At 37.8% G+C, this 20933-nt stretch overlaps 2 protein-coding genes across 3 annotated transcripts; one reads left to right on the forward strand and one right to left on the reverse strand.

Annotated features, from left to right (window-relative positions):
* Positions 1-9897: 9897 nt before the first annotated feature.
* On the forward strand, positions 9898-12807 carry LOC133728693 (L-ascorbate oxidase-like). Its single transcript, XM_062156121.1, has 5 exons — positions 9898-10514; positions 10836-10928; positions 11076-11288; positions 11384-11566; positions 11719-12807. The coding sequence occupies exons 1-5, from the start codon at positions 10227-10229 to the stop codon at positions 12679-12681; spliced, it is 1740 nt and encodes a 579-aa protein (XP_062012105.1). The 5' UTR covers positions 9898-10226; the 3' UTR covers positions 12682-12807.
* Positions 12760-20091, reverse strand: LOC133728694 (uncharacterized). Of its 2 annotated transcripts, none has more exons than XM_062156122.1 (13): positions 19896-20091; positions 18808-19018; positions 18338-18388; positions 17028-17158; positions 16816-16932; positions 16520-16639; positions 15911-15996; positions 14814-14995; positions 14474-14527; positions 13813-13922; positions 13441-13554; positions 13204-13338; positions 12760-13126 (listed from the first exon to the last, which is right to left on the reverse strand). In XM_062156122.1, the coding sequence occupies exons 2-13, from the start codon at positions 18982-18984 to the stop codon at positions 13099-13101; spliced, it is 1305 nt and encodes a 434-aa protein (XP_062012106.1). In that variant the 5' UTR covers positions 18985-19018; positions 19896-20091; the 3' UTR covers positions 12760-13098. The 2 variants fall into 2 exon arrangements, with proteins under 2 accessions (XP_062012106.1, XP_062012107.1); XM_062156123.1 differs by having other exon boundaries at positions 14814-14983; positions 19896-20087.
* Positions 20092-20933: the final 842 nt, after the last annotated feature.

The raw sequence follows: 20933 nt of genomic DNA on the forward strand, positions 1-20933 counted from the left end.
ACTGAACATTCTCAAATGTCAATATACACTCTAAATTAATAATTAATTTTTTTTTTTACAATCACTTAAAATTATAAAATAAACGTGCATCGATATTCTTTGATGTTGGCCATAATTAAAAGTTCAAAACTACATCAACCCTCATCAAAACTCCATAATTAAGCTTGTTTGGACAGAAATATTATTAAGATTTGTGACATAAATAAAGTACTAATTAAGGTGCCATAATCAAAAGTTCAAAACTACATCAACCCTCATCCAAACTCCATAATTAAGCTCGTTTGGACAGAAATTTGTGACCTCTTGAGAAGTCTTTGTATTGCAACCTGCTCGTCTCAACTAAAGGCAATGAGATATATAATTAGTCCCCACAAATAACAAAGAAGAATACGATTAATCAACGATGATCAATTGATCGATAGCCTCGAGCTCAAGTAGTTATGAGCACACCCTATCCTCACCTCCCCCTTCACATCTTCCTCAATTACAAATCACATGACCCCGCACGTGACATCAAATTTTTAGTGTCTTAGATCACACACCCTCTACCTAATTAATAATTAGTATCCATGGAATTTCATTGAATAATTTGATTTAATCTTCAAAACTAAGTAAAGAGAGATCCATAAATTATGTGTTCAATAGTGCTCTGACTTCAAAGATGTCCTTTATAAATTGTGGTCGGTCTTGTATAATCCTATCTGGAACAATGATGATCAAAGAGCTTGGAATTGGCCATGGACGGTCTCATCCAATTACATAATTTCAAAATGGTCGGTCCAGTCTCTTTCTACTTTTTTGATATTCTTGCATTTTCCTTATGGTTTATTTCTTTATGCTTGGAGCTTTGTATTGTTTCCGTTCAAATCGTTTCAAAAGTATTCAAATTTTTAAAACACTTGAAAGGTTTGAACAATCATTTGTATATTTGAATAATGTTTACATAGTCGGCTTGATGTACGTTATTAGCTTATCCCGTTGTTTCTTTTCATTTTGTCAAAGCTTATCACAACTCTTCTTACAATCTTGGACTAAGAGTCTAAGACCAAAGCTCATGATAACTAGTGATTGAATTGTAAGGGTTCTCATAGTCAAGACTCAAATACGTACATACTCTTTAACATGCAATATCCAAAGCTTTTATGTAGAGGTTAGCTCAGTGGTTAGAGCACCCACTACCTAATGACGAAGTCATGGGTTCGAGTCACCATGAGGGTAGGAGTGAAATCTTTTGATCCTCTTTTTAAAAAGAATGAAGAAAAAAAAAATGTAGAGGTTTTAAGAGTGTAAGAAAATATTGATGTAAACTAGGTTGCGGATCGAGAAATGATTAAGGAGGGCTGTAACTCAGCCTAACTAGCCATCTATTAGATGCAAAATGACATATTGAGGGACATATAATCAGAATCCAGTGAATGAGAGGCACCGAAATATTAGTCAACATTTTGTTTGTAACGTGCTTTATACCAATCTGCGCTATGAGGTTGCCAGTCTACGAAGACCTTGGTGGTTTAGCAAATTTTGAGTTAATATCGCATTTCAAAGTTTATGATATTTCGTCTTTGAATTTAATTTAAAATCTCACATACAAAAAGATAATTTTATAGAGTAAATTGTCATGAATAATATTTTTAATATCCGTCATTATCATATTTACCCTTTTTTCTATTATGATCGATAAAGTAAAATCTCTTAAATATAAGTATAAAATAAAGTATACAATCTCACCGGTGGACTCTAGTTTTTCGTCAAGGGTTTATCTTCATGACGTAACCATGACGTATATATCAGCACACAAATTTAAAAATATATCGACACAATATATTGGTAATGAAGAGTATTTGTTGGAGAGAGGGAATATATTTAATCTTGTTGAAGAATGTTGACTATTGGTGTACCGGTCAAACTAGGGTTAGTTCTATAGTTGTAATAGGAGAGAAGATTCTAGATTCCCAATTCAAGTTAGAATAGAAATCCTTGTACACCAAGAAATTATACTTTGTAATCCCTATATATAGGGCTCCTATTATCAATGAATACACAACTATTCTCTCTCAATTCTCTCTTTGCATTCCAATTTTCTTAAACACGTTATCAGCACGAGCCCTAACCCTAAAAATCGAAAAAATTCATCACCGTTAGGCTCGCTACCACTGCCCCTAGCCCGCACTAGCCTTGACTGCCCCTACAGCCCAGCGCCCGCCCGCACCCAGCTAGCTAGCCTCGCCCTGCTAGCCTCGCTAGCGCTTGCACCCGCCTGCCCAGTGCGCGCCACTGTGCTCGTCCTGCTAGCCTTGCTAGCATCTGCCTAGCGCGCCTCAAGCCTCCGCACACTTGCTAGCCTCACTAGCTTCCTGCCCCGCACATCTGACAGTCCTGCTAGCCTCGCCACGCACATCTGCAGCTCCACCAAGCCATCCAAGATCTCTCATCGACGCCAACTCGACCAAGCTTCCAAGTTTTCAAGTTTTCAAGCCTCGAATCAACAAGTAAGTTTTATATTAACGTTCCCGTTTTCTGTAATTTACTTTCTATTTTTTCTTTTTCTTTGGGAACTTGCAACCTCCCTTCTCCTTCATCCCACCTTTCTATAACGTGGGTTCGATTTCCTAAAAGCGGAGTCATGGGGATTCACGCTATATACGAACTAAGAGCGTTCGTAATCTTCAGACTAAGAGCGTCCGTAAGCATCGATTTTTGACCATATAAACATCGATGTTTTGGTCTAATCCAAATATTCTTGAAAATCAATTTCTTGGTAGCATAGCTCGGAAATCCTATTATTAGTTGTTGTGGAAGCTTTGACTCCGAAACTAATCTATTTTTCTTCTTCTTTTCAGGATGTCGAATGAACCAAGGCTCGACTTTCCTATGCTTGACTTAACAGGCTGGGAGTACCACAGTTGGGTAACCGATTTTGAGAACCGTCTCACTTCAAAATGGATATTACCCATAATTCGGGCACCAAACCTGGAACTTATATTTGAGCACACGCCTACAAAGCATGCTCAAGCACTCATCTTGATGCGACACCACATGGATAAATCACTCCTAATAGAATACATGTCGATCAAGGATGCAAGAGAATTATGGGTAGTGCTAGAAGAGTGTTTTGGCAATGTCCAAGATTCCCTCCTCCCCGACTTGAAGGTCCAATGGAGCAATCTGCATGTCGCCGACTTCAAGTGCGTCACTGAATACAATTCAGAAGCTCTACGCCTCAAATCTATGTTGGGGTTATGTGGATAACCTATCACAGAGCAAGAGCTAATTGAGAAAACTCTCTCCACCTTCCCCGACTCAGCGCTTTTGGTATCAAAGCAATATAGAGGTGAATAAAATGCTGGACAGATCACGAGGTTTAATTAGCTAATCGATGTCATGTCTGTAGCTGAGAAACATGATAATATCCTCGTGAAGAATTATAATTCAAGGCCCGTTGGAACTAAGAGCGTTCACGAGGTGAATTATAATGTACCCAAAAGAGGGCGCAAGGAGCGGAACCCTAAGAATAAGGGACAAAATGGACATGTAGGTCCATATGACAGCCATAAAAAGGAAGGCAATCGCCAAATTGGGGCGAGATCACGTGGCAACTTCGCCACACGTGGGAGAGGTGGTTGTGGCGCCGTCAGCCGTGGTGGAGCCTCCATGGGCCGTGGTGGTGGCGCCAATCCCTATAGGGGATGTTCACAACTTGCACAAGGTGCACCTCAATTAAAGGGAGGCAACCACAATGACGTGTGTCATCGATGTGGATCAAGCGTGCATTGGTTCAAGCAATGCAAAGCAAGCAACAAGTTAGCTGCACAATACAAAGCATAGGGACCTGAGGGAGCAAAAAACCTATCTTACCGAAGAAGAAGATGATGGTGAAGAAAATGACGTCAATCTCACCATAGTGGACTTCAAAGCTGGAGAAGAAGTGCACAAGGATGTCATAGACTTTGATTAAAATAGTCCTTTTATTTTTCCAAGAATTATGTAATGGCAATAATGCCTTAGTCAATAAATGACATTTTGTTTTTCACTCTTTCTCACTAGGCTCATCCAATTAATTGTGATGTCTAGGAAAGGTTTGAACTGAGAGAACGGTTTTAAAATAGAACTTAGCTCCACTAAAATCTTGCCTTACCTTACCTGGTCACAACCAAATTGGAGTTACCGAACGGATTGAGTGACTATAATTTGTCTAAGTTTGATTTTTATTTTGGATTAGATTTTTGGTCAAGAAACTTTGATGTAATCATTGGCTATTTTTATTAAAAGTATCGATTTATTTTTGAATGTCTTGGACATATTTTAATTTCGAACATTATTATTTTTCAGTATGTTTCCCGGCGAGCTAGAATGCCTCGTGGATAGTGCTACAATGCACACTATACTTCGAAATAGGCAATTATTCCTATGGATATCGCCTACTCGATCTTCAGCAACTACAATGGCAGGCCCATCAAAATTGATTTATGGTCAAGGACCAGCTCAGTTTATGTTGCCAAATGGCACAAATATTAATGTCACCGAAGCTCTATATGCTCTTAGGGCTGGAAGAACCCTATTGAGTTTTAAAGATATAAGAGCCAATGGTTTTCATGTGGAAACACATTGTGAGAATGGACAAGAGTTCCTTTGCATCACCTCTAATGACTACGAACATAAATGAGTATTAGAGAAACTTATGTGTCGTTCTAGTGGGTTGTATGCAACCACTATTCGAATCATTGAATCTAACCATGTCATGAGAGATGATTATGGGATTCTGACACATATATGCTTTGGCATGACCGTTTGGGGCACCCAGATCGTGATATGATGATCCGTATATTAAAGACTTCATACGGACATCCATTCTTCAGAACGAAAGGAAGTAAGAATCAAAAATTGATTCAAGGAGAAGCATGGGAGGCTCTTGCGCCTCACGACGTCACCACCATTCTATACAGGCCATCCAAGGCCGACGCTGCCTACCCCTTGCGGCCCAATCTTGGCTTTGACCCTAAGAAGCAATTTTGGAATCCTCTTGTTACTTCTAAGTTCCATTGCGACTTCATGGCTCAACCAAAATCTTCCTTGGTTACTTCTAAACCCTATCTTTCGTTTTGCAAACCCTGCTCTGTAGCAAAATTAGGATCGAGACCATCCTATGCAAATTACTAAAGAAAATATTTCATTCTTGCAACGAATCCAAGGTGATATTTGTGGACCTATTCAACCATCTTGCGGACTATTTAGATACTTTATGGTGTTGGTTGACACATCGACACGCTGGTCACATGTCATGCTTTTGTTCACAAGGAACGCTGCATTTACTAAACTCCTAGCACAAATCATTAAGTTAAGGGTTTACCACCCTGATCATCCTATTAAGACAATACATGTTGATAATGCTGGAGAGTTTACATCAAAAACATTTGATGATTATTGCATGTCCATTGGGATTGAAGTTGAACATCTAGTTCCTCATGTTCACACCCAAAATGGTCTCACAGAAGCTGCCATTAAAAGACTTCAAATAGTTGCTAGAGCATTGGTTATGTCCACCAATCTCCCTATCTCTGCTTGGGGCTATGCAATCTTGCATGCAGCTATGCTTATTCGTCTAAGACCCACTGCCATTCAACCCTTTTCTGCATCCCAGATGGTTACTGGGTATAAGCCTGATGTTTCACACATACGCATATTTGGGTGTGCAGTTTATGTGCCAATTACGCCGCCACAACGCACCAAAATGGGTCCTTAACGACAATTAGACATTTATGTTAGATATGACTCTCCAACCATCATCCGCTACTTAGAACCCTTGACAGGCGATCTCTTTACCGCTAGATTTGAGTATTGTCACTTTGATGAGACAATCTTCCCTTCGTTAGGGGGAGATAAGAACAAAAATGTTCAACAGGAATTACAGGAATTGTCGTGGTCTGTCCCCATTTTGTCTCATCTTGATCCCCGAACCGCACAGTCCGAAATTGAAGTGCGGAGAATACTCGATCTTCAGAACATGTGCCTGATGCGTTTACTGATATCGCTAAAGTGACGAGATCACACATACCAGCTGCAAATGTGCCTGCAAGGATTGATGTCCCTAAAAACATAGGACATGGAGCCGTCCCTAGGGGTATTGGGCACGGCGCCGTAGCCCACAATGATGATGGCGTTGTGGTTCAGGCCGGGCTCCCTACAAGGAAGCGTGGGAGGCTCAAAGGTTCAATGGATTCTCGCCTAAGAAAGAAAGTGAGTTTGGCACAAAATGATCTATTAATCATCGATATAAATAATCCGTTTCATGAAGATATTCTGGATTATGGTTATGTCCAAGAGACATCATTGGGGGACGCTCCAATGTCAGAACCAATTCTAGAGAATAGAGAGATCTTCATGAATTACACTAGTGTACATGAGATGTTGAAAAGAGATTCTATTATCCTTGATGTTGCTTAGCATATTCTATTGCTCAAGGAATTATAGAATATGATGATATCGAACCACGCTTTGTGTAAGAATGTCAACGAAGAGCGGATTGGCCTAAGTGGAAATATGCGATCCAAGCTGAATTGGATTCACTAACAAAGAGACAGGTATTTGGCCTATAACACTGACACCCCCAGTGTAAAACCTGTTGGCCATAAATGGGTCTTTGTTAGAAAGCGTAATGAGAAAAATGAGGTTGTTAGATACAAAGCCCGCCTCGTGGCGCAAGGTTTCTCACAACGCCTTGGAATCGACTACGAGGAGACATATTCTCCTGTAATAATGGACGTCATAACGTTCCGCTACCTTGTCAGTTTGGTAGTTTCCGAAAAAATTAACATGCAGTTTATGGATGTGGTTACAGCATATCTCTATGGAGATATAGATTCAGAGATATACATGAAGGTTCCAGATGGACTTCAATTATCCAAATCAAGTGGCTCTAAACCACGGAGCGCGTTTTCTATAAGATTAAAACGCTCACTATATGGATTAAAACAATCCGGACGGATGTGGTATAACTGTCTAAGTGACTACTTGATTGGGAAATGATATGTCAACAATGAAATATGCCCATGCGTGTTTATTAAAAGGACAAGTTTCGGATTTGCAATTGTAGCAGTTTATGTTGATGACATGAACCAAATTGGAACTCTAGAAGGGTTAAAGGAAACTGCTAAATACTTGAAATCTGAATTTGAGATGAAAGATCTTGGGAACACAGGGTTTTGTCTCAGATTAGAACTCGAGCACCGTAGTGATGGGATTCTGATCCATCAGTCAGCATATGCCCAGAAATTACTAAGGCGCTTTAATGAGGATAAAGTAAAGCCTGTGAGTACTCCCATGATTGGCCGTAGTCTTGAGTCGGAAAAGATCCGTTTCGTCCAAAGGATGAGGACGAAGAATTATTAGAGGTCAAAGTGTCATATCTAAGTGCAATAGGCACATTTTTGTACTTAGCTCAATGCACAAGACCAGACATCTTATTTGCAGTGAACTTGTTAGCTAGCATAGCTCCGCGCCAACACGCCGCCATTGGACTGGTGGAAAGACAATTTTTCGATACTTAAAGGGTACGATTGATATGGGCTTGTTTTATCCCTACAAAGAGAAAAGGAATGACGGAAGAATGAGCTCGAACCTCATTGGGCCAAACGCCACCATCCATAATGTTGTGGCCGGCAACATTGCCACCGCCACCACCAAGGGTGGTCGGTCTCACACACCTCTCTTACATCAAAACAATGGTGATGTTTTGATGGGTACTTGCTGATGCATGGTATCTCTCTGACCCTCACAAAGGTCGCTCCCAAACGAGTTATGTCTTTACCATGGGAAACACTACGATATCTTGGAGGTCTATAAAGCAGACTCTTGTTGCTACTTCCTCGAACCATGTAGAGATTATTGCTCTACATGAAGCTGTGTGTGAATGCATATGGCTAAGGTCTGTAATTAGACATATTCGAGGAACTTGTGGTTTGAAGTCTACCACATATGAACCTACATGCATTTATGAGGATAATGCAGCTTGTATTGAACAAATGAAGTTAGGTTTCATCAAGAGCGACAACACCAAGCATATATCGCCTAAGTTCTTTTACAATCAGCAACAACAATCACTTCTAAAGATTGAAGTGAGTCAAATCCGATAAGAGGATAATGTAGCGGACTTATTTACTAAGTCGTTACCTAAATCCACCTTCGAGAAACATGTTCAAAGCATCGAATTGAGAAAGTTATCCGAACTCCCACGATTGTAGCAATCAGGGGGAGATGTTGACATCAGGGGGAGGTATGATGTCTACATGTTCGATTTTGAAGAGTGAATGACGTGTTATACTATTTTTCTCCTCCTTCAGGTTGTTTTTGTCCCACAGAGTTTTTATTACTCGAGCAAGGTTTTTAACGAGGCAACAATTGAAGCGTCATCACCAAGTTTGAGCGGCACAAGGGGGAGTGTTGAAGAATGTTGACTATTGGTGTGCTGGTCAAACTAGGGTTAGTTCTATAGTTGTAATAGGAGAGAAGATTTTAGATCCCAATTCAAGTTAGAATAGGAATCCTTGTACACCAAGTAATCTCTATATATAGGACTCTTATTATCAATGAATACAAAACTATTCTCTCTCAATTCTCTCTTTGCATTCCAATTTCCTTAAACAAACCTTAAAAAAAATGGATATATCGGTAGATATTGCAAACCTTGCTCTAGTGTTTGTTATTTCAGGTCTAATTCTCTTTTATCACGAAATCACTTCCAAACTTGGGCTGTCTACGTAGTTTGGGCGTCGTGTAACTTCATTTCAGTATTGCCCACACCCAAAAGGCCAAAATCAAGTTCAAGATTCTTCTGCCACTACTTAGCAGCTTCTTTTGTCAAAGGACCTACACTTTCAATATACTTCTTTTAAGTAATCTTAAAAATTAATAATTGAGCAGATATGACTTTCAGAGAAAGCCATGTGCATGACATGGGGAACATTAAACTCCAAAAACCCATGTCTGGATCAATGACAAACTCAATCATTTCAAATGCAAGTCATTGATGATCTCAACAGTTTGAATGATGTCGTATTTGTATAGATTAAGGTAAACAACAAAGGATTACAATCAAACAATGAGTGCAACTGTGCAAGTATCTTATAATTAACACATTGACTCGAATAATTAACCTTTGATCATAAAAAGCTAGTGGTGCTTAATATTAGCAAATATTCGTCCCTCCCTAAAACGAGATGAATAGGTAATTGGCTACAATCCAGTCTATCAGTTAACTAGGTTTTTATACATACTCTGGAATTGCCTGCAAGTCCAGCTATACATTCGTTAATTTCAAATGAATGATGCTTTCTTTTGCCCTTTATTCTTAGTTGAGTTCATATCATCACACTTTTAGCTTTGATTCTCTTGGTCTTTCACTAAGAATAGCCTTGAAGGTTAAAACCACAGTGTCTACTATGATTGAACTGCTGTTAGAGACCAATTATTGATTCAATTTTGCTTTCAAGGCCATTTCTACATAAGTAGTAACTCTTAACATTTGTGGTATTGCAGGAACCTTCTTTCCTTGTCTTTTCGCCTTTTCATTTATAAAAGATGGACAGGCAGATCTGGATCTATGACAGAAACCCTACAGTCTGTCCAGGATATTAAGATTTATATAAATGAAGAAAAAAAATTGAAATAATGTGTACATGTACCATGCTTATATTCTTCTATTGGTATTAGGGAAAGGAAATTAGTATTTTGGTAGTCATTAGTTTTAATATTTTCAATTGAGCTAGGAAGATCTTAGTCTGCTTTGAAAAAAGAGAAGAAAATCTTTGTGAACTTTTGTAGGTATAGCACACAGATTAAAAAGTTACTTTGTCCGTTCCCAAACACTTACCGAGTGATTCATGGCATAGCTTTTACTGTTACTTAGTCTATCCTCAGTTTTCAGAAGATCAAAACTTTTATTTGTATTTTAGAAGACAAACAATATATTCTTTTTGGGAAAGTACTTTTGGAGATTACAATGTTCAATCTCCACTACTAAAGAAAGCGTGTGATCAACATTCTTTTGACATATGGAGCTGGAAAGTAGTTCACTTACATTTAAATTGGTACCTTGGCTGTTCACATTGACTAAGGCTTAGGTACATTTCAGGCAATACGCCAATACCTCAGTGAGGTTTCTATATATAGACAACTGCCGGCCCGTTCTTTATTGTTTTCAGCGAGCCTTCTGAGGTTTGGAAACCAGAAACATGGTTAAGATTTTAGAATTACACAGAGCTTTGGTGAAGCTGTTGGTTGTGTGGAGTTTAATCTGTTTGGTAGCTTTTTCGACAGTTGAAGCTAGAGTTCGGCATTACAGATGGAGTGTGAATTATGAGTACAAATCTCCAGACTGCTTTCAGAAGCTAGTTATAACCATCAATGGAGGAACCCCAGGACCAACAATATTGGCTCAGCAGGGTGATACAATTGTAGTTGAGCTCAAGAACAGCTTGTTAACCGAGAATATAGCTATCCACTGGCATGGAATTCGACAGGTACACAGTTGATCGATTATATAGTACTTAGACACATGACATTTTGTTTTTGTTGGCTTATTATTGATCATTTCATTACATGTTAAATTTTAGGGTCATTTGTTGTCTAACAGGGTATCGGAGATTTGGTTGTAGGAGGTCTTGGATTTGAGATCAACCTACAATCCACATTCCCCACCTCTTTGTTGATTTTGTAAATTGCCCATATGTTTCAATTCATCTGCATTTATTGTCTAACTGTTCTCCATGTTGAGGGCGCTTAAGCTTTTGGAGTCTAGTAGTCGTCTATCAATCACAAACTTCACTGTATATCATTTGTAGATAGGAACACCTTGGAGTGATGGAACAGAAGGTGTGACCCAATGTCCTATTTTGGCAGGAGATACCTTCAAATACAAGTTTGTTGTGGATAGGGTAAGTTTCAAGAAACTCTGCAATTAATGAGCCAAAATCTTCTATATTATCTCCTCAACCTCATCACCATAATATATTAGCCTCAGTGAGTATGTTCCTGATTATAAACATTGCTTAATTTATAAGTTTTGATTGGCTAAACTGTAGGCTGGGACATTTATGTACCATGGACATTATGGAATGCAAAGAGCAGCTGGGTTATATGGATCCATTATTGTTTCACTTCCCAGTGAAGCTTCTGAGCCCTTTGCTTATGATTATGACAGAAACATTATCCTAAATGACTGGTTCCACAAAAGCACTTATGAGGAAGCTACTGGCTTGTCCTCCATTCCCTTTGTTTGGATTGGGGAGCCTCAGGTAACTAAATCACTATAGATCATTGGTTGAAATTATATATAGGAATATTTTAGAGGTATATATGATCATATTTCATTAACTTTTCTACTTTTCAGTCACTTCTGATTAATGGAAGAGGGAGGTACAACTGCTCTCTACTAGCAAATCCAAGCCTGGAAGCCTGTAATGTGACAAATCCAGAGTGTTCTCCCCATGTTGTGACAGTAATTCCTGGCAAAACATACCGGTTAAGGATTGGTAGCTTGACTGCTCTATCAGCTCTCAGTTTTCAGATTGAGGTGACTTCCACCACACCAACACTAATAATTTTCTATGTGTTGGCTTTCTAAATTCTGAGAATAGTAATCATATTTGTATAACCATTTTGAGGTCATTTCACCATAATCCTGAGATCATCTGTAATTGTCTAGTGACAGAAGTTTTTATGCAGGGTCACAACTTTACTGTTGTTGAAGCTGATGGGCACTATGTGGAGCCATTTGTGACCAAAAACCTATTCATTTACTCTGGAGAGACGTACTCTATCCTAGTAAAAGCAAACCAAGACCCATCAAGAAACTATTGGATGACTACAAATGTAGTTGGCAGAGAACCTAAAACCCCAACTGGCTTAGCAATCCTCAATTACTATCCTACCCATTTCAGGAAATCCCCTGCAACAGTTCCAACCACAGGCCCTTTTTGGAATGACACTGCACCAAGAGCAGCCCAGAGTCTTGCTATTAAAGCCCTCCAAAGTGCTATTCACACCCCTCCTCTCACTTCAGATAGAACCATTGTGCTTCTCAACACCCAAAACAAGATCGATGGGTACTTCCGCTGGTCCTTGAACAATGTGTCTTTCTCTGTTCCCCACACACCTTATTTGATAGCTTTGAAGGAGAAATTGAATCTAAACAATGTGTTTGATCAAAAACCCCCTCCGGAAAACTATGACTTCAAGAACTATGATATATACAGTGTTCCCAAGAATACGAATGCTACTTCAAGCAATGGCTTATACAGGTTGAAGTTCAATAGCACAGTGGATGTTGTACTGCAAAATGCCAACACTATGACTGCAAACAACAGTGAGACACATCCATGGCATCTCCATGGTCACGACTTTTGGGTGTTGGGATATGGAACAGGAAAGTTTGACGTTACAAAAGATGTGGCAAAATACAATCTTGTCAATCCGATCATGAAGAACACGGTGCCAATACACCCTTATGGTTGGACTGCTTTGAGATTTCAAGCAGATAATCCGGGTGTTTGGGCATTTCATTGCCATATAGAGTCCCATTTCTATATGGGAATGGGAGTGGTTTTTGAATCTGGGGTGGAGAAGGTGGGAAAGCTGCCATCTTCTATCATGGGTTGTGGAGAAACAAAAGGCTTTCATAGGCCATAGTATGTTATTTTCTTTGAAATTTATCAGTTTTAAGTTAATAATCAAAGTACACCTTATTGATGTACTCCTCCCTATCCAGACTAGGTAAAGATCATTATTATTATATTGGATGCATTATCTTTGACAGAGTGTTGCCTTTGACTGTTTTCTTTGGCCATTGTGACTCAATATGTCAAATGCAGCAGAACTATCTGCTTAAGAAAACACACCTTGACTACCAGGATCCCCCATACTTTCTCGCCCAAAAAAAAATAGAAAAGAGAAGAAAGAAAGATCACAAAATCATTTCTATAACACGATTCACTGGCAGCTTTCAGTCGATTCATCTCACTTCTCAAGAATGCTTTCACTTGATATAGTTCAGTCCAACTCAAAGGATGAATCTAGAATCAAAGTAGGCAGGTGGCATTTGTCAGGTTACATGATGGTGCAGCTCCCTTGATCCCTATAAAGATAACAGTAATTCATCAATTATTAACAGGAAGTTCTAACTGTTTATCTTATATGTGAAATGCTACTTACCTAGGATTCGGCTTTGTATCTTCATAGTAGCTCAAGGCTTCCTCAAACTTGAGATACTCAGGACCTGTATCCTGAAGATTCACATTCTTTGGCCCTGAGATATAAGCCTGAATAATATACTGTGGAGGTTGTAACCTGGTTTTAAACCATCAGATCATAAATAAACTGGTCGGCGATATCAAGTTTAGGGAAGAAAATAGTTTCCATGTTAAATAAATATTGTATTGACAGACTCACCTCCCTTCGCATTCCACTAACCATACTAAATAGGCTGCACCAAAGTACATTGACACAAATGGCTTGGAAATATCATCAACAGAAATAGTTCTATATGCCCTAAAGCCCATCTCCCTACACACAAGCACATAAAGTACAGGAAAGGGGTGAGAGAGAAATAAACTATATTCATACATGACAGAAGTTGTGTTAAGTGTGTATCAAACGGTTTAACCATTTTACTAATAATTTGATCTAACCACCAGAAACCAACCATGAGGAACCAAGAAATCTTTCACATTAGATCTAATATACAGATGAATGCTAAACTCTTCTGCACATGTTCCTCTTTTGAAATTAAGAAATTCAATTCTGAGTATGGGAGTGACATACCTGTAAAGCCATACAACTGTAGAATAGTCGATTCCCATTATACCAGGACGTGGTCCAATGCCACTCAGGAATCGCATGCTTATAATCTCTGCCAGAGCACAAAGAACTGACTGTGCACCAGGAAAATAAGAATAACAATAAAGAAAATAATTGACTATTAGACAAAGACACAATAGCTGCAGTGAGCAACAAATGCCAAGGAAACTGAAAAAAGACATCTAAAATGACATAGTTTCATGATCTCCCAGTCTTACCCATATCTCAGGTTAAAAGTATAATTGGAATAAGAAATGTCCTAAATAGTCAAAGTTTAATCAGATCGCTATTCCTATTGGTCATGTCCCATATACAACACATACTATTCCTATTGGCTCTGCTCCATATTACTATCATTGCTGAAATTAGTTTGAAAAGCTTATGCAACATGCAGCAATGTGATTGATGTAAGCCTTGCATCTTGCATAACTTGCAGACTTGCAAAATCACTCTTCACTCTCCCATTTGGGTCTGCTGAGGATTTTATTCTAAGTAAATAGGTTCTACGAGCCATACAGCAATGTCTCATTTACAAAAACCGTTATGGAAATTCACTGAAATAAAATCTTTGTGAGATCATCAATATTGTACCAAGGGTGTATCACAACTTAAGGGCTATACTTACAACTTTAAGTGGCTTTGTGCTGAAGTGTTTTATGAGTATGATTTCTGCCACTGCCTGCAATGAGTAGGGATATTTAGAAGTGAGATATAAACATGATTTGATTTGTTTAGATGAAACCGTTGTCCAGTTCAGATTTGGATTAATGACTGGTGTTATAATTTGGTATATAGAAATTTTGATACCATGGTTCATTTTGAATCCAAGATCAGATAGTTGTTACTGTTATCTTCTTCTTCTTCTTCTTGTTTTTTTTAAAGGTACACAAGAATGGATGGAGGCTGATAAACTGTATGATTGACTGCTAATAACTGTTAAGAGATTTTACTCTAAAACTTCATACCTTCAGTTCCACCCGAGAAAGATATGGTCTTTTCTTATCATCTTGGGAGAAGTGCACTCGTCCCTGTTTCTCTCCAGCTTTAGTCCACTCTTTAGAGACTTCAGGATGATTCCACATGTCCACCATGTCTTCTGGAGAAGCTACTGAATCCCAATATGTGTACATACCACCTGAAAACTTTCCTGGCTTAGGAGTTAGTAATACCAATACAACAGAAGTAAATGAAACAGTATAAAATCTCAGAAGAGAATTGACATTCTTAGGATTTCAAAGTTGAATGATTAAGGAACACAAACATAAAATTTTAGATCCCACTCATCTAAACAAAACAGGGTTGGATTAGCCGTCCATGCCAACTGCATTGGCCACCAACTCCACAGATGTCTCTTTGCAATGTAAATATAATAACCATATTTGTAGATCAGCAAGATATTTAGTGGAAACACTATCTTTCTAAATGATCTATACTCATAGAATAAAAGTTTCATAGACTGATTGCATTGGAGATAGCAGCTTCATTCGCTGGTTCACATCACTGGGGCTCAAAGAGAAGGGGAAGAAACAGAGACTAAATAAATTCAAATTCGTAAGGAGGATAGGTCAACTAGCATACTTATTTTCGGAAGCTTCTCAGTTTAAGGTACAGACAGGAAGACATTTTTATAATTATATCCACTAAAAACAAACAGGTAAAGAAAAGAAATACAGAGAGCCTCTAAGAAGATGCAAAATATGGTAACTAAATAGTATGAGAAAAATGGAAAAAAAGAAAAGACGAGACAGAAATTCAAACATATGTAATGCTCAAAGTGGCTCAGCATTAAAAATGAACTTCACTATGTATTATAGCATTTGGGATCCATGCTTCAGATATTATTAGAACAAAGTACTCAAAATAAATTGTAAAATTGGAATTTTCAGTGGCCATGAATGACCCACTAAAAGAATAGAATATATTCTCACTGAAATGGATCTTTCAGTCGGAGTTTGAGGGATTACAAAATTCCTATCATGAAGTTATTTCGATCTGGAGCATAAATATCCCACATGAGTAACAGGCTCCTTCTGTAACTAGATAAAGAAGCAAGTTATGCAACCTGTGTTTTGCGATGAACCAGTCTTTTTAGCGAGGGCAAGAGAAGCATTAACCTCTTCAACAGATCGATGACCTTCAAGACTTTTTCTGCACAAAAATGATACGCCATAATCATCTCTGGAACACATTTCTATTATAGTTTAAAAAGTCATCTTCTACTTCTCGAAACCTTGGGACACTATTCTAATTATTCAGAGAAAAAACAACATACTCCATAGATTAGTATAACTTCAATGGCTCATGTCAGTGAAAAATTGGTATTCCATTAAAAAAAACGGGGAGTGGTGTTACAAATAATAATTGGTGTAACTTAGAAACAATAATTAATGCAGATATGTTTTGTCCAGACTACCTAGATAAGGGATTATTACAGAAGGCGATCTGACAGATATATCTGTATGCATAGAATATAAGAACTATAAATATCCAGAATTTAGTTTGAAACTTAGATTCTGATGCATATCTGCTAACAATCTCAATCTCAGGCCATATACCAAAAGCAATTCCCCACTACTTTGTTGTGGTTGGGAATTTCCCCCCTTTAAATTAACCTTAACTATGAAAAATGCTCAAATGTTCCAGATCTTACTGATGGAGAACAGATACCAACCTGGATGGAAGAGAATCTTTGACGGAAAGATACCGTTGCCAATACTTCAGAGTTGATTTGTGAGTTGCCTTTTTAGTACCTCCTCTATATGCCCTAACTACAAACTCCTCACTTCTTTCTCTGCAAACAAAGACTTGAGCATCAATATCGCATTAATTATAACCAATATTTTAGATACCAAAAATATCTAAAGACTTGTAGGAAACCATCAGGAGATGGATCCCACCAGTCTTCATGAGGCACAAAACAACCAGACACAAAAAATGACCATGCCAACTGTATAATTAGTAACTTACTTCTGCTCAAAGCTTGATAACCAAATAAGATAAGCAGCACCAAAATATACATTTTCAAAAGGCCTGAACAGGAGAAGTTCATTCCCGTTCAATTGATATGCCCCGTAACCCTTCTCACTGCAAGCAACTTATAATTTCAGTCCAACAATGACGTAGAAGGTCGGTAAAGAATCTATGTCCTTAAAAATGAAATAAGTGCATATGATGGATACCTAGCCAGCCAATCAGCAGTTTTTGGTAAAATTTGCATCATCCCTAGGTGAGTGGCCTTAGCTTTTTTGTCATACCGCTGACAAAGTGGCTGTCTATCACTTTCAAGTTCAGCAATAGCACAAATCATATCCTGCAACAGAATAAGATTCAAACTTTGCATTGGAAGTGCAATTTCAATACAGGCACTTCTCAACTGAACTGTTAAGGCACAATCACCGCAACTTGCAAATTTAAAATATAGCAATTCCTTTAGGTATCAAAAATGCTTAATTGTGGACAAGGGGGACAATAAGGCATAAAAGACAGATGGAATCTCCAAAAGGAAATATCTAATCCTTAGACATTTACTTGCTTGAGTATTAGTACTATGGTGAACTGAGCATTCCCATTCTCAGCATCTAGAGTGAACTGGAAACCCCATATATAGTTTTTGATTGTCATAAAACAAGTAAATTATTAATCTGGAGCAATGTATGAACTTCTATACTGTCAAAGATGTTCTACATTACTTGTCTATCAATCATGCTTCAAAATTTCCTTTCCAAGCTACATGAAACAGATTTCTGGAAGTCCACAGAAAAATTATTGCTAAAGTCCATTTTCATCTAGAATATTACTGTTTGCGTACGATCGGACAACTACATGTATCCAGAAAAATATCCTTTCTTAGAACTTTGCAATTTAGTTCATGAATGAGTCTGCGCAGGACACTGGTTATTTGGTCAGTTGCCCAGTACTAACAAATCTGTTAAGTCTTGAATTTGCACACAAAGGCAGAATCTTTGTTTTTTTTTTTTTCGCAGAGAGACAAGAAAGAGTCTGCTTATCCTAGGTTGAGATGAGAAAAATGTGTGATGCCACTCAACTCTGTTGATTGCATTGACTTTACTATGCTATCAACACAGTAATGGTCTGCCAATCTCTGTATGTATATATATATCTATAGGTATACAATATGCATTAGAATAAGCACTTTTTAAATAGGCTCCTACTTCAAACTTATTGGTAACCTTGGAACCAATAACAGATTTCAGTACCTTGAACCTTGTTTTCACTATGGGCTTTTGGGTGGCCATTTCATCCTTATAGACAGCATGGTCCAATAACCAATCACTACCCCAAACATGAGACATCTCACTCCCACAATTAGTGTTGTGTATATATGTATGTCTGTGTGTGCGTGTAATTCTCCAAAGTATCTTGGCCCGCTACTTCGATATATACAAATATGATAGACCAAATTGTCCTAGTTATAGGATTCAAAATTATGAAAAAGGAAGCAAAGTAATGTTTATTTATGAAAACATACAGGATCTATCTTTCCAGAAAAATGCCTGCTAACGACGATCTCAGCCACAGCCTGAAAAGCAACCATATGATGCAACTAAAGTTAACAAAAAATGTAGAATTAAATATATTCAAAACATCTGTATGTCAAAGTCAAATCAAGATAATTACAAACATTTTTCTCTGTAGTCTTTTAATCTATGTCAAAAAAGTAATCACAGATTGGGTGCTAACAGTTGTAGGAAATTTACAATATCTTGAAACTCAGTGAGTTCCTACATAATCAACAGTGGGCATTATGATGATGCTGCTTGATCTACTAAGTTAATTTGCTGAACCTGTAACCGGCAATTTCCTACTTCCATATTTCAAACTTCTTAGCTAAGCAGTCAGTTGAAAAATGCCCAGTGAGAGAATTTTTTTTTTTTTTTTAATTGGAAATATAGTAAGTTAGTAACTATGATTTCCTTCAATGTAATTGCATCTGTTCACCTTCATCTCAGTCTGTGTCAAATAAACCTGTCCATCAGGATCACGTGAGAGGTGAACTTTCTGTCCTTTGGTCTCTCCAGCATCTTCCCATTCAGCGCTCACTTTAGGAACATTCCACAGTGCTTGCATGTCCAAGGGATCAATGCATTCATTCCAAAATTTATAGCTGACAGCCATCCTAGCCTTTTTTTTGTGATACTTATCTTAACATCTGATAGACAACAAGATAGTTAATTTATCTATACAGTATTGCATCAAATGCCAATGTATGAATATTATTTCAGAGACAATTATGCAAGCAAAAGAAAAATTATATAAAATGCTATAATTTATATAGTGTCCACCCCTTAGGGAAAGCATTTTCTGAACTGAAATTTTAATTTGAGTGGATAGCTTTGCCAAGAAGCAACAAGCCTAGTCCATAAAATTCAATATTACTAGCTTCGTCTCAATTGATATGCATAAATTCAAAGCAGACGAATATTGAACAGGGCACATATAATAACCATCAAATCGCGAATTTCTGCATTCCAGATTGTATCCACTTCTGCGATATCCAATGAATCTTTCAAGGCCATAAACGAATGATCCAATCCATTTCATCCCTAATACTGGAATTTGAACCCTTTAACAAAAAAGTTTCCAACTTTGCAGCTTAATAACCATCCTAAACCCAAACAAATGAGCCCAGCTCATTAAAAAGCTGCAACTTTTCACCATTGCATGATATAAACAACCACACAACCATACAAAGCTGTCATTTCAACAAAGCCTTAATACCTTAATGTCATAAACAATGGTTCAATCCATTTCATCCCTTATACCAAAATTCAAAACAAAACAAAAGGGCTTCCAACTTTCCACCTTAATAACCCCCTTCCATGCCTAAAAACAAACGAATCCACCTCATTAAAAAAGCTACCAAAGTAAAGCATTGCATTTATCAAAACGATCACCCAACCATATCAGAAAACCACCAAAACCAAATATACAAATACACAATGACATCTAATATGATCTATGATTCTGATTCACAATCTTGAAAAAAAAAAAAAAAAACTAGAAAGATTTGATTTTTTGATGATTACCAGCCAGAGGTGTCGTGCAATGAGGAAGAAGAAACAGCTGCTGCTTCCACTTCCTCCTTTGGCTGATGGTAAGAGAGAAAGAGGGGGACCCACCAGAGCGAGGAGGAGGAAGAAGCGCTTGGTCTGATTGGCAAGAAAGAGAGAATGGAATTGGGTTCGTATATATGATGAAATTGGAGGACCATTGTTGCCGGGAAGTTCTGTGGCAATGCCACCATTGGTATTCAGAGAATGACACTTGGCCTTCCTTGCCTGTCTACCTCTGAGCCAATGGTGTTACTTTCTTATTTGTCAAAGAAACTCCATTAAGTTTATTTTTCTGTTTTCAAAAGAAAAAAAAAATTGAAATAAACTAATTTGAAGTGTTTAAGAGAATATGATTTGTGAGAATGAATGCGTGTATTCCATTGATAAAAGAGATCTCTTTATATAGAAGATTATAAGTTACAAAATATGAATTATACAAGAAAACATAATCTTACAATGATTGAAATATGTTATAGATTATCTACTTTATTACAACTGAAACAAGTTATTGGAGTTTGAGCCAAACACATATTTCACCTATCCTTGAACACTTCCCCTTGTGTCGCCCAAATGTCGGTGTTCATCTCGTTGTCTCATCAAAAACCTTATTGAATAACAAAAATCCAGTGGGACAAAAATAACCTCGTTCGAAGGAGAAAAATAGTACAACACACCTTTTACGTTTCGAGATCAAACATGTAGACATCTCCTCTTGATGTCTACATCTCCTACTGATGACTACGATCATGAGAGTTTGGTAACTTCCGTACACTGATGGACTTCACATGTTTCTCAAAAGTGGATTTGGACAATGACTTAGTGAGTAAGTCTGCCACATTATCTTCACATTGAACTTGATGTTACTGGTCAAACAGCAAAACCTTACAAAACATCATTTATGTTTTGGTGAGGAGAAAAAGAGACACCGTCCGGTGGCGGCGGCACCAGTCTCGATGCTCTGAAGGGATAGAACGAGTCCATATCTATCGTACCCTTTAAGTATTGAAAGAT

This window comes from Rosa rugosa, chromosome 2, assembly GCF_958449725.1.
Source record: "Rosa rugosa chromosome 2, drRosRugo1.1, whole genome shotgun sequence".
Classification (NCBI taxonomy): Eukaryota; Viridiplantae; Streptophyta; class Magnoliopsida; order Rosales; family Rosaceae; genus Rosa; species Rosa rugosa.